Here is a 13,929-nt window from a genome sequence, read left to right as displayed (position 1 = left end):
GATGGTGCCCCTTTCTCGTATGCTCTTTCTTTCCCATCTTATTCCAACACCCAGAGGTACCCAAGCACTGCTGTAGTGCAGCAGATAACTTCATTTAAAACATAACATACAATGGTTATTGGTTTACAAAACGTGAAATGCTTGTTGCATTGTACTTTGGTAGAAGTAACAATAGTAATAATAGTAATAGTAATAATAATAATAATAATAATGATAATAATAAAGGCCATTCCAGGGAAGAGAGTATCCATGTTTTAGCTACAAGGTATTCGTCATCAGGAAGTCCTTTTATTTCCTATAAAGAACGCAATGACACTTTCAAAATAAATGACAACACCTCTGCTTTGCCATCAAAATCCTCTGTCAGAGGACCCTAACAAAACGCTATTTTAGCCCTCCCCAAGCCGCAGAAATCTAAGGCTTACCAAAAAGTGAAAATGAAAAGTTGATGCATGTCTTCCTACAATTCTTGTAAAACCATAATGCAAAATGATGTTTGCTGACAGTAATAATGATCAAAACGCACTAACTGCTTAGCAGCCTGCCCAGGGACACGGAACAACAGGAGCACTTCAGCAGGCTCAGGGGCAGCACTGCGGTCCCACCGCCTGGCGCCCTGCCAGGCCAGCCGCCTGTGCTGGGGTCTCTTCATTCCCAGCATGTCAGGGAACGCGCGCCTCTCCACGCCTCAGCAAAGCTGCATCCAGGCTGGCTAAACTTTGTCCTCAGCTGCCTACTGAGTAAGAAACATAACCAGGTCACCAAGCTGTAGTACAAAGTTCCATCGATTTCTTTCCTATTTTTTTCTGTATTCCAAGAACAACCAAGACTTAAAGACCATTATTCAAGATCCACTAAGATTTGAATGTATATTCAGCCTCCACATAAGCTACCCTTTAAATTCCTCCGTATTAAACTTTCAAAAATGGACTTAAAAAGCGAGATAGCTACTAAGATTGAGAATGAAGCATTCATGCAAATTATTAGCAAATTCTCATAAAGTCTGCAAAAATTAGAATTTATAAATGGGTGGATATCTGATAGTGTTTTCCAGCTGATAGTTTTGAATTGTAATGGTTTGAAGAGTAGACGTGTAAGATTTCCTGTTATCCTAAAAATAAATATCTATTATTAAAAAGACAGTTTTCTAAAACTGTTCCTTCAATATGAATTTAATATAATAGCCTAGTCACTGCTGTAGATGAAAAACACATCTTCAACTTTTTAAGGACTCAGTAACCACCTACCAAAAATGGTATCATTACAAACTGAAATTCCAAGATAACAAATGACATTACAATGATAACTAATGAACAGTTAAACCTGAAATGAATTGCATTGGACATTAAAAAGTTCGAAGACCAATTAAAATGTGCATTACCATAATAAAAAATAGAGCGATCAATTACATCTTCCCTCATGTTGGATTTCTAAGCCTGGTATGTTTTCACTCTTCCAGGGAAGTGAAGAATGTATTAATGCTATCTTTGTTGACAAGATTTTACAAGTAGCACAACCTGATGTTATATAGACAGAAAACACCAGCACAAGCAGTTAAGCATGAATCCCTCTGATGAAGTAATTCCACTGGTAGCATTGTATTATTAACAAAGTTTTACCACTACTACCTCTCAAAGATTTAATGAAATTCAAATACATCTTTACTGTGATGCATGTTGGAATGCTCTGTTATCCCCTATCTTTCTGAGAATGTAACTTCCTCATCAAAACCACAAATCAGTAATCTTGTGAGAGAACTGTGGAATGGGTGCTCAGCAGTTATGGTTTACTGTCAGAAAGTGTCAACTCTCGGTCTTTCAGATGGTAAATTGATACAGGTCATCATTCTGCTACTTCTCTATTTTACTGCTGAACTCCCTAAAGAGCACATTGAGAGTGATTTCTTGCTCTAAGAAATGTTACATGGCCCTTTCCACTGACATGGCGCTTTTTGTGACTGTGAATCAGTGGTTTTGAACAACTGCACAACAATTAGAGAGATCACCGGAACTATATGTCTCTGTCAAATCTGCCTGCATCCCCAAACTGATTAAACACAAAACCAGAAACAGCTCTAACTGATCGTTATGTACATGATCAGTCTGTTTTTTCACTTTGGTTTTACTTTTTTTCCAGTTTCTGCCTTAGCTGCCTTCAAGTGCACTGCAAAATTATCTTTTGACTTGCTTTATACCCTTCAAGTTCCCATTGCATACAAAGCAGTCAGTTTCATATCACTGACTCAAAGTCTGTCAACAGGAAAACTGACTGGAGGAAAGAAATTTAATGACCAGATCTGCCAAATGCACAAGTTAACCAAAAAAGAAATTTTGATCTTTGTCCTAAATTATGGGTTCTATATCATCTGCTAATTCATTCTGCTCCACTGGAACTGAAGAAAGCAATGGTCTCCCACCTCATTTTTCTGACATTACAGAATCACTGGTATCTCTCAAATCAACTTTATTCTCTTCTTCTTCTGTTTAGGAGAGAGAATATGTGTACACACCTGCCATGACTCCCTTGTACAGACACCACAACATTTAAAAGCTGTTTAGATATTGTGACGAAAAGAATATCTAACTTGCTACAACAGACCCAACATTTCTACTTATCTCCCCTGAACTTAGTTGGAGTTACTGCTTTTCAGAAGGACTTGTGATTCAAAGTAACACTTGGTGAGCTTGTACACAGCAGCCTGGTGAGAACAAAGTCTTCATCCTCACCAGTATCGTCCTCAAGGCATGCAGACCCAGTTCAGATTTTTTAAACTACCGAATTCACATGGTCCAGAGGCTCAGAGAAAGACTTGGAACAGTAATGCTTGAAGTTTCTAAAGTAAACGCATTCACATAATTACTCCACGCTTTACAACAACAATAATTACAAATATTCCCCCTTTATCACTTGCTACAGTGGCCTAGTCTTGGGCTACCTATAGAAGAACATCTAACAGATTCGCTTTTTGACTCTGTGCATACCTACTTTAAGAGCAAAGAATGCTGAAGTACATAATCTATACCGAACTTCAAGCCTGTGCAATTTTATACTTCATAAGCAAGAGTATAGCCTAGTAATTAAACTGCTGCTTCTGTGAAGATAAAGGCTACATACTTTCCAAAAAATCTATGGCACTCACTCTCTTACAGGTCATATCTTGCTTCCACAACATTTGCAACTCCAAGAGCAATTTTGGGAGTAGTATTGAAGTGTTAATTAAAAACGTAGTAAGCACATCTGTCAGTCAAGTATGCCCTCTGCTCTATAACACATTTAAATGTATGTCACCTTGACCTGCAATATACCACTGTAAAAAATTTTTGGTCAATATAAATCAAACATACACTAATTTATTCAGCAAGTTCCCTAGCATCAGAATCAACATTAGAAATCTAACTAGTATTTATTATTCTGTTATTGACAAAGGGAGCATATTTAAATGATAACAAGAACACATGGGTGTCATTTTGAAGTTAAATTGTTCCCTAGAGATATCCTTAGTAAGCGTCTACATTTAAAGGTCATTCACTGCCAAATTATGAACAACTGTTGCATTTATTAGCACAGGCTCAATAGTTTGGAAGGTAGTGTCATCAATTTAAACTGACAATGAAATCTAGTTGTCCACAAGGAAAACAGACATTTTCCTTATTCTGTATTTCACTGTTTTACGTATGCCCCAAATAAAACTGGAGCAAGTGCAAGTTTACTCAAGATTTTTTTTTTCTTTTTTTTTGGGGGCGGGGGGAGGGTGGAAGGTTTTAGGCTTTTATATCCGAGAAGAGCGCTTTAGTAAAGCTGAGCTCCTGAAACAAAGACAGAAGGGAGAGAGCTCCCCATTTACTTTGTTGACTGAGCACTATCTGAAGTGTGGCACTACAGACTTTTGCCTCATTTTTCTTTCTAATCTTTTCTCTCCCGAGCTGACCTTTTCACTGGCCAAGACCCCACCCCTTCTACTTCTTGATTTCTCCCTGGTTTTCCCTTTGAAGCCGGGAAGCGGTTTCCAGTTTCTGTAACCTTCACCCTCTCCAGAACTCCACTCTGCTTCTGCAGCTGATGCCTGACAGGTCTCTCCCCATGCTGTCTTCCCAGTGGTGCCTAGTGGTACCAAGCAGAGAAAGAAAACCACCAGGTTTCAGGAAAGCAAGCTGAAAGTAAACCAGCCGGTTGGTAACAACCTTCCTTACAGAAAAGGACAAACACTCTTTCCATCTCTCCTTTCCAGGCAGTGAGATGGTGGCAGGATGAGTGTATCCTGTTCTGACAAAGAAGGAACCAGAAGCCCAGAGATGTCAAGAAAGCATGTCTTGTTACATGCAGAGACTCTGCAGAGAGAAGGGGGTCCCTTACAGTCTGCCATTTCACGCAGCAGGTTACCACCATCACCACTTGTAGCAAAGAAGCGAGGACAACCATCAATACGCTTCTCAAAAACCACTTTTTCAGACTCATTTCTCTGTCATGGCCTGACAACCACAGCACAGAAGTCACACTCTGAGACCTCCTGGCGCATTCATTACCAGCCTGGTAGGGAACCAACGTGCACCAAGCTGCATCATCCTCTACATCATTAATCACATCATCTCTGGTATCCCTTTGTTTCAGCCATGTTTGAAAGCACTGTCATTCTGAGCAATCTAGCACTTGTAGGAAAGAGAGTGGTAGAAGATCATCTGGGTTGAGCAGTACTTCTAGGATCATCATCATACTGTTTTGGAGGTTAATACTGTACATAAGCCTGATGATGTAAGATAACCAACTGAATTACCCATACCCTTAAGGGGAAGACATATGAGGAGCGGCTGAGGTCACTTGGCCTGTTCAGCCTGGAGAAGAGGAGACTGAGGGGAGACCTCATCATGGTCTACAGCTTCTTCATGAGAGGGAGTGGACGGGCAGGCACTGATCTGTTCTCTTTAGTGACCATTGATAGGACCTGAGGGAATGGTGTCAACCTGTGACAGGGGAGGTTCAGGCTGGATGTCAGGAAGAGGTTCTTCACTGAGAAGGTTGTCGCACACTGGAACAGGCTCCCTAGGGACACAGTCACGGCACCAAACCTACTGGAGTTTAAGAAGTGTTTGGACTGTGCACTTAGTCATATGGTCTGAATTTTTGGGTAGATCTGTGTGGTGCCAGGAGTTGGACTTGATGATCCTTATGGGTCCCTTCCAACTCGGGATATTCTATGATTTCATTTCATAGAAAAAACATACTCTGTTCATATACTTTATGGTACTCCAGAATGGTACCCATTCCCTTTAATTTGAAGGCTGCATTTCAAAGAGAGTCAGTATGTCACAGCGTCACTTTCTCCTCTTACCTATCTTTTCTAATTCATCAGACTCAGGTAGCCCAGAACTGGCGAAACATCTACTTAATCACAAGAAGTCTTCAATACCCTGCAACCTCCATATTTTAGGGCAGTATCTACTAAAACCACAGCCTCTGACTATGAATCCTGCATTGGGCCCCCCCAAAAATGAGAGCTGATGTGGTCTGGACACCGACACATTTCCATGCTCCAAGTCTCCAAGTGAAGTCACCTTTTTTTTCAATGCAAAATGATTGCTGTTATTGTTTCCTTTTAGGTAAATCTCTCTTCCTGCACAGAGCAACAGTAAGCTCTCACCAACCTGTTTTGCTGGAGGGAGGGCTTACAGTAGGCTCACTTGCACTGGCTGTGATTTTCAGTCCTTGATACAACACTTATGCAAACTACGTAGTAGAGTAGCAAAAATACAATTACATGACAGTAAGTCTTGCTCATGTATAGTCAATAAGCTCTTTAAGGCATAAAGGAAAACCACCGTGCTATTATCAGAACAGACGTCTCTATCCTCTCCCACAAGTGTGCCTGGCCCAGAGAAACTTTAGCTATGACTTCTAGTACAGCTTCACTCATGGTCAGGGAAACCCTAGAACTGATGCATCGGACAACTTAAAGAATCACGGTTTTCAATAGGATGCAGTACAGAAATTCACACCCCTGACTGAAGAGGCAAAGTAATTACATGAAAAATTATTAAGTTTCTATTGCGCTACAGCAGGCTTCAGACGGACGCTCACCACTCATCACCAGTGACCAGAGCGGAACGCTGCTGTAACAATCAGACCATTTCCACTTTCAAGATTATTAGTGTGATTTCCAGAAATACAGTTTCGTTTCAGATTTGGATGATGCTCACGCACCTTGACCCAAGCCAGAAAGGCAGTTACGCTTTCACACCCATGCTCCCAAAGCATCCCACACGGCTGAGCCGGAGCCGGGCCGGGGCAGCTTGCTGGGCTGTCGTTCCCCACTCGCGCCCACCCGCCTTCCCTCGCGGCTCCAGGCCCCACACCGCTCCCGCAGCACCCTCCGCGAGCAGCAGCCCGGCGAGGAAGGCCGCCGCCCGCTCTCCCCGCACCCCCGGCGCCCCGCTGCCGTTACCCCTAACGGCTCGGCAAGATTTAAAAACCAAACCGGGGGCTGCGGGGACGGGGCCCCGCTGAGCTCCCCCGGCTCCCTCACCGTGTACCCCCGCTCCAGCTCGCTCTCCTCGTGGCGGAAGGAGGGGATGTACACCTCCATGGCCATGGCCCCGGCCCCGGCCCCGCCGCCGCCGCCCCTCACCGGCGCCGCCGGCCGTTGAACGCCGCCGCCGCCATCGGCCCGCCGCACGTGACGCCGCGCACGTGACGCGGGGCTGGGCGGCCGTTGGGGCGCGGCCGTTGAGTGGCCGGTGGAGGCGCTGAGGGGGGGCTCGTAAAGGCAGAGCTCGGGGCTGCGGCACCGCACAGACCCGAAGGGGGGCTCGTACAGATCTAACGGCGTATTCGTACAGACCTAAATCCACACAGCGCAAAGCCCTCACTGCCCTTCCTCGGCCAACAGGCTCCCGACAGCGGTGCGAGTACCTGTCTGTGACAATGCCCGCTCCGGATGGATAGGGGAAGTAAACGAACAAAAAGAGATCCTCACTGAGGAAAGTTGCCTGAACTCTTAATTGTTTACTTACCAGAGCACTCTGAACCATTGCAGAGAAGTGTGGGTGATTTTTATCTACTGGGGAAGTCAACTAAGGTCTCCTACTGCAGCCGTACTGATGACAAAAAGCAATGGATGCAGGAAGAAATGGGTGCAGAGGGATATGAGACCTGCCCAGCAGGCTGTGTAGCATTCCCACCTCACACCTGCTAACTTTGCACCTCAAACCATAGAATCACAGAATCATTAAGGTTGGAAGAGACCTTCAAGATCATCTGTTCCAACCATCACCCTACCACCAATGTCACCCACTAAACCATGTCCCTAAGCACCACATCCAACCTCTCCTTGAACACCCCCAGGGATGGTGACTCCACCACCTCCCTGGACAACCCATACCAATGCCTGACTGCTCTTTCTGAGAAGAAATGTCTCCTCATTTCCAACCTAAACGTACCCTGGCGCAGCTTGAGGCCATTCCCTCTTGTCCTATCACTGGTTATCTATGAGAAGAGGCCGGCCCCCAGCTCCCCACACCTTCCTTTCAGGTAGTATGCAGAAGCTCTGTCAGGTGGCCACAAACTGCACCTCACTCTGTATGCCTTTATGAATGCTGGAGAGCCCCAGTGGCTACACAGTCAGATGGGAAACTTCACCATCTCTCACTGACCCGTTAAGAAGTAGCTACCATTATAAATTCTTGCATGTGCAGGGGTTGATTTTGCATAAACAGAGTCAAAAACCTACCTTAAAAGCGGACACAAATGATAAATGATTGCTGTTGTCTGGCATATGGCTACACTAGCTCAGTGTTTCTAGGACCAGCTTTCAGAAGCATCTTCTGAAAACTAATTGGCTTCATTCTAGACAAGAAACATTAAGGAGAAAGAAAAAAAGTTACAAGCTCTTTTCCCTCCATTTCTCTTTGTTTTACTGCCAGCTAAATTTAATTGTATTTTGCTCTAAGCAAAGACCTATGACCTGAAGAATTCAATACAAAATAGAATGCTTTGACTAAAAACAAGCAGGAAAAAAAAAAAAAAAACAAAAAAAAACAACAGCTAAAGCAAAGTAAGAGCCATACATAATAAAAAATGGCCTGAAATCAAAGCTAGCTAGTCCTCGGACATTTATTTCTGCATAATGCTGCTCCTTGTGCTGGTGACCTCAGCTGCTGATGACCAGCAGACAGTCCTAGTGATGCTCTGTGGTAGTGGTGACACAAGCAAAAAGATTTCATTCCCAGTCCCAGTACGCCATTTGACATTGCCTGTGCTGTAGGCGTCAAATTCTTGGAACACAATGGAGACTAAAGACATTGAATAAGGCATCTGACTTTTCCCCAAAGCGAACTCTGGTGAATACATTATTATAATCATCCCAAGGGAAGATATGTTGCATATTAATAGTCTAATTAGTCCAATAAACATGGGCATGCTAGAGTATAAGTCTATCATACTTGTTAGTTTCTGGTTAAAACTCCAATCTTTTAATCTTAGATTCTGTTCTCCAAGTACAAAATGGATGAACCATTTGAATGCTGTAATGCATTGATACTGATGAGAAGCTAGTAGAAGAGCTTCGCTGGGGGAATATTTGTGGTTGTTTGCCACCTAATAACCAATAACTTCAAAAAGCTACTTTTTGCCCTAATACCATATAACTTATTAACAAATAAAAGTTTGAGACATTAATCTGGCTTCAAATTCAATAGTACTTAATGGAACTTTTGACTGTGCATCAGCCAAGAGGAACAAGGAAGATTACATGGTGAGCTGAATTCAAATACATCAATATGTTTTGAAATGTTAAATACTTAATTTGCACGATATATCATCATTAGTTTGTTAGTCTCTAAAGTTACTGCCGAGGAAAAAATAGGATTTCTCCGCATGGCTGACAGACCAAGGACCGTCTTTGTCTCATATGTTGAGGAACTAAAATTTAAGAAACGTTAATTCATAAAATGCTATCAATGTGTTGAAAACCACCCAGAATTCTTCCTTTTGAAAGTTAATTGCACAAACAATATATGATGATTATCCCCCTCTTCCCTCCCCCCCCCACACGCAAAAGGAGAATGTATTCTAAATGTAACATGATTTGAACTGGGGTAACTTCTATTAAAATCACGTCAGTAACCTTAAAAGGAAAACAGTAAAAATGGTTGAGCTCTACTGGTAACAATTATGTAGGCAGCCTTCAAATTCCCCTGTTGAGCAGGCCCTAGGAGGTCCTCTAGACACTGTAGCTTTTGGTATTCCCAGAATTACTAATACTGCATTTTATTGCAGGTCATGCTGCAACCTTGGGTTATACTCTTAAGCTAACTTGACCCAGAATGTAAAATAAATGGATAAATACACTACTGTTTCGACTGTTACCTCTCACTAGACTTTTCCAGACATTTCCATGATCACAGAGGCTATGAATCATCATTTAGCATGTCCAATCCATGAATCATGCCACACTTTCAGTAAGTAAATGAATGCAAATGTGGCATTTTCACAATCATCTTTTCACAGTACGTAAAAATTAAACATTTTTGAATTAAAAAAAAAAAAGAGACTTGTTGGCTTTTTTTTTTTTTTTTCCTCCTCCAAAATAGTTCCTGTGCTATTCCTCCTATGTAGACTATTCCGTGTTCCTTACTCTGGAATGAATCCATGAGGGAGATGGGGGAGAGAGACGGACGGACAGAGACACCTCTCAAAGATCTGTTTCTACTAAGTAATGCTCTCCTTTTAAGGACTTTCTGAACGACTAGTTTCCTGATTAGAAATAAGTATGTATGAATTTTAATCAAAATGATAAGTACAAGTCAGATCAAAAGACCAGATTAAAAAGACAATCCTTAATATGATCAGAACATCAGTTTACTGATTTTTCAGTTGCTGCCACGAAGATTGTTTTTAAGTAAGCCTGCACCTCAGCGTAGTTCTACAGATACTGGTCTCCTACATAAATAGTAGCGAATTTCAACATACTTCATAAAACTTTGGGTAGAACAGCAAAATTTGCTTATTAAGGAGTTCACATCCTCCTCACTTCTCAAAAGATCTAGCTTTACTGTGGTGGCAGTGTATCTGTTTCTGAAGAGTTACAAAGGATTTTCAGCAGGCAATGAGTGCAAAGACCACACTGGAAAGAAGATGCAGAAAAGGCTAACTCTGGAAAGCTGTCAGTCAGTTTTCCGCACAAACTCGTTGCACCAAACAAGAAACTTGCTCTTCCTCCTAAATGGCCACAATGTTTGGAGCCAACAAGTTAAGTAATTTTCTGAACAGCATAAGCGCACGTGTGAGAAGGGTGGTGGGGCAGGGGGGAATAGAGTTGCTATAAGGTAACGACAGACTTTCATACGGTGCAGTGCTCCTCTAACCTGCTGAGACTTCCCCTGGAGTACCACATCGGATGTGAATGTTAAGATAAAAGCATTTCCTTTCTTGTGATTTGTGCCATCTTCCTTCCTTGTGCTCTTCCTATCTTAATATCTCTAAACCACAGATACGTGGTTTACCTCAAGCCTTCTCTCCCCTTCCCATTCTCATTGCATATTTCTTCTACCCTAGTTCTCATACAAATATCCTTTTGTCCAAGCTGCCTCCCATACTCTTCTGAGACACTTTTTCCCAATTTTCTTAATGACAGTAGATGGATCTTGATTTTTTTTTTCCTGTCTTCCCTACATTAGTGATTTCCTTGTTGATTTTAAGGAGAAAAACAAAACAAAAAAAAAACACATAAAAAGCTATTTTAGTAGTACAGTCAGAAGTTACTTTGTCAAAAGTTACTTTGCTTATTAGCAACTTCACTTCCCACTCAACTATGGAAGGCAGAAGATTAAAGACAAAAACCAAAAAAACAAAAACAAACCAAAGAATCGCCTTAGTAATATAGCAAATCATTTTGAATAAGCCTGAAACCTCAGTTCCTCATGTTTCAGTATTGAACTTTGTTTCCTTGTACAGTTGCAATAAACTCGTATTTTGCCAAAGATTTAAATTATTACAGTCTGTTCTAGCCTACAAATGAAATACCATATAATAAATATATTTAAAGAGAAACCTTTCACTGCAGACATAATTTTAGTGGATGCTGGTTGTTCAGTTAAATGCACAGAATATACTAGCCAGCAGTTCATCTCCACCAGAATTTGAAAGAAACTGACATATCTAGGGCACAAACCTAAGAGATGACAGAACACAAAATCCCTTACGCGGCCTTTAGAGAAAAATAATACAGGAGAGGTAGAAGACCGACTGTTAAAAAAAGCAGATTATTCAATTTTAAAATAGACAGTGACTAAATCAGAGACTTACTGAAGACTGAATGAAAGTATGAGAAAGGTAACAATGTCTTGAATTTAATCTACATCACATCATCATTCAGTAGCCATATATTTTTAATTCAAAAAGCAACAGATGAGAATGGGCATGATTTAAAATTTCTGGCTGTAACCTAAGAAAACTAAATTAGACCAAAAAATTAAATTTGACAAAGTAGTACTTTGTCTTTTATTCAACATTCCAAATGTTAGTTACTTCTACAGCAGTAATTAAGTATTTTGCAAACATTCGTTGTGTTCATACTAATGATGGTGGTACCTGGGTTTGGAGATTGGAGATGGAGGGAAATAATGCTTACAACGCATACAACACAGTATGCTGAGTTCCTCAGGGAAAATATTTTAGCAATATCTCCATTCTCTTGGTTTGAATAACAACTCCTAATAAAGACGTTAATCATACTAGGAAAGATGTCTTTAATCTTCATAATCATAGAATCACAGAATGGTTTGGGTTGGAAGAAACCTTCAAGACCACCCAGTTCCAACCCCCTGCCATGAGCAGGGACACCTCCCACCATACCAGGTTGCCCAAAGCCCCATCCAGCCTGGCCTTGAAGACCTCCAGGGATGGGGCATCCACAGCTTCTCTGGGCAACTTGGTCCAGTGCCTCACCACCCTCACAGTAGATAATTTCTTCCTTATACCTAATCTAAATCTACCCTCTTTCAGTTTAAAACCATTACTCCTTGTCCTATCACCATACTCCCTGACAAAGCGTCCCTCCCCAGCTTTCCAGCATGCTCCCTTTAGGTACTGGAAGTCTGCAATGAGGTCTCCCCAGAGCCTTCTCTTCTCCAGACAGAATATCCCCAGCTCTCTCAGCGTTTCTTCACAGGAGAGGTGCTCCAGACCTCTCTGATCATCTTTGTGGGTCTTCTCTGGACCCGCTCCAACAGGTCCATGACTCTCTCATGCTGGGAGCACCAGTGCTAGATACAGTACTGTAAGTGGGGTCTCATAAGTGGACTAGAGGGGGGAATATAAACAATGTAAATGATCAAATTCTTGAAACACAAGAGTTTTATGCAAGCCACGTGAGATTTCACTAGTGTATTGTGATGCAAAAAAAGACTACACATTTTTTATATTAGTAACCCTCTGTGACACTGAAGTCCAGAGATGCTGTTATACTTTTGCACTCCCACAGGCTTCTGGTTTTGGTTTTAAGAAAAAAAGCCTACGCAACTTTGTTTTCAGCTGTCTAGTGCAGATAAAATGTCACACTAGTCCCTGCTAGAAGACTAATGTGAAAGCTATTCCTTCTCTCATCTGAGAAAAGAAACTGGATCCCGAAATCAACTGAGTTCTAATTCCGATACCATGGGAAGTGAGGGAAGACTCAGCACTAAGAAAGCTGGAGAAAACACTTCAAGAGAAAATATCCAGAATGTGTAAGTTTACCCATTTTGAGCCTTGTGTATCCAATTTGAGTGTATTTAAGTAATTCTAGAAGTATTCACCTTGGAACAAATTTCAAGCTGATTGTCAATTTTCATTAGCACCCTGCAAGCTAACTTATAACACTTAGTAGAGTTATGCCTGGATTAGTTTCTTCACTATACACTTATCACATAGTTGAGCTTTTAAAATTAGTTACAAGCTAAATGACTAGCACTAATGCACAGGTTGCTACAAGCTTAAAGGTTTTAGCATTTCAGCATTTTAAGATGCTTGTTAAAAGCTTGACAGATATTTTTCCAAATAACTGTTTCTGTGCAACCTTACTTGAAAATTCCCAGAAATAGTCATCAGAATTCTGTACAGACAAAATGGAAGATGGTAATCTTGAAAAGTTCTCACTAATTTTGTTGCATATGTCAGACTGTATGATCTTACAGCTGATGTTAAGATGTTAAGTTCCCACCTGTTCAGAAATAGTATTGTTTGGTTCTTTATGTTTGACCATTAGCAATACACATTCATGTGCTTATCCTCTTATGATCAGCTGAAAGCAACAGCCTCTCACTACATGAGTAACAGTTAATATTAGTTAAATTGTTAATATTGTTGATACATACCATTGATGAATTCAGTATGTCATTAAAATGACAATGGACAAAGTAGCATCTCCAATGTTAATCTTTTATATTTCAGAAAAATGTTTAACTGTTCTAATATCTTACAGAAGATATTACCTGTCTCTGCAAATGTATTTTCTACTCAGGAAAACCCAGACAAGTAGAACAGCAGCCCTTACAACTACCTTACACTCTCAGCTGAAGGAGTGATTTTTCTTCCTCCCCTGATTACCACAATTTTTGCAAGATTTTATTATTATTATTATTATTTTAATCCTGAGACCATGAACAACAAGGTTAAGAAAGATGTAATTTATCAGTTGAGTGGGACATCAGCATTTGACCATGCAGGTGATCTTAATCATTCAGAAACTTTGTATGAGACTTCATTTTATGTATGTCTTTTGACTCTGAGTATTCATGCATTGTATTTTACCAGGGTACTGATAACTTCAGGTGAGAAGAATACCTGTAACAAAGAGAATCAGAATTACAAAACAGTTTACCACAAATACTTGCCTGTGCCTCTTTAATACCACCTTCAGCATTCTTTACTAGATGTTGTTTCAGCCTTTGATATAACCTG

General features: G+C 41.1%; 1 protein-coding gene across 6 annotated transcripts in view; it reads right to left on the bottom strand.

Moving 5' to 3' along the window:
• The window catches only part of SNX24 (sorting nexin 24), a 106,143-nt gene that overhangs the window by 90,876 nt on the left and 1,338 nt on the right, over positions 1-13,929 (bottom strand). For 4 of the 6 annotated variants that reach the window (XR_010828005.1, XM_066989107.1, XM_066989104.1 and 1 more), the window contains exon 1: positions 6,518-13,835. Coding sequence is in view for 5 of the 6 variants with exons in the window: in XM_066989107.1 (XP_066845208.1) it covers positions 6,518-7,022 (505 nt within the window). In the remaining variant the exon portion in view is untranslated. Of the gene's footprint in view, positions 1-6,517; positions 13,836-13,929 lie in introns of those variants that run through there. The other 2 variants (XM_066989106.1, XM_048048772.2) reach the window with 2 other exon arrangements.

The sequence above is a fragment of the Anser cygnoides genome, chromosome Z (assembly GCF_040182565.1).
Source record: "Anser cygnoides isolate HZ-2024a breed goose chromosome Z, Taihu_goose_T2T_genome, whole genome shotgun sequence".
In the NCBI taxonomy this organism is placed as follows: domain Eukaryota; kingdom Metazoa; phylum Chordata; class Aves; order Anseriformes; family Anatidae; genus Anser; species Anser cygnoides.
This window is presented reverse-complemented; position numbering and strand designations above follow the sequence as displayed.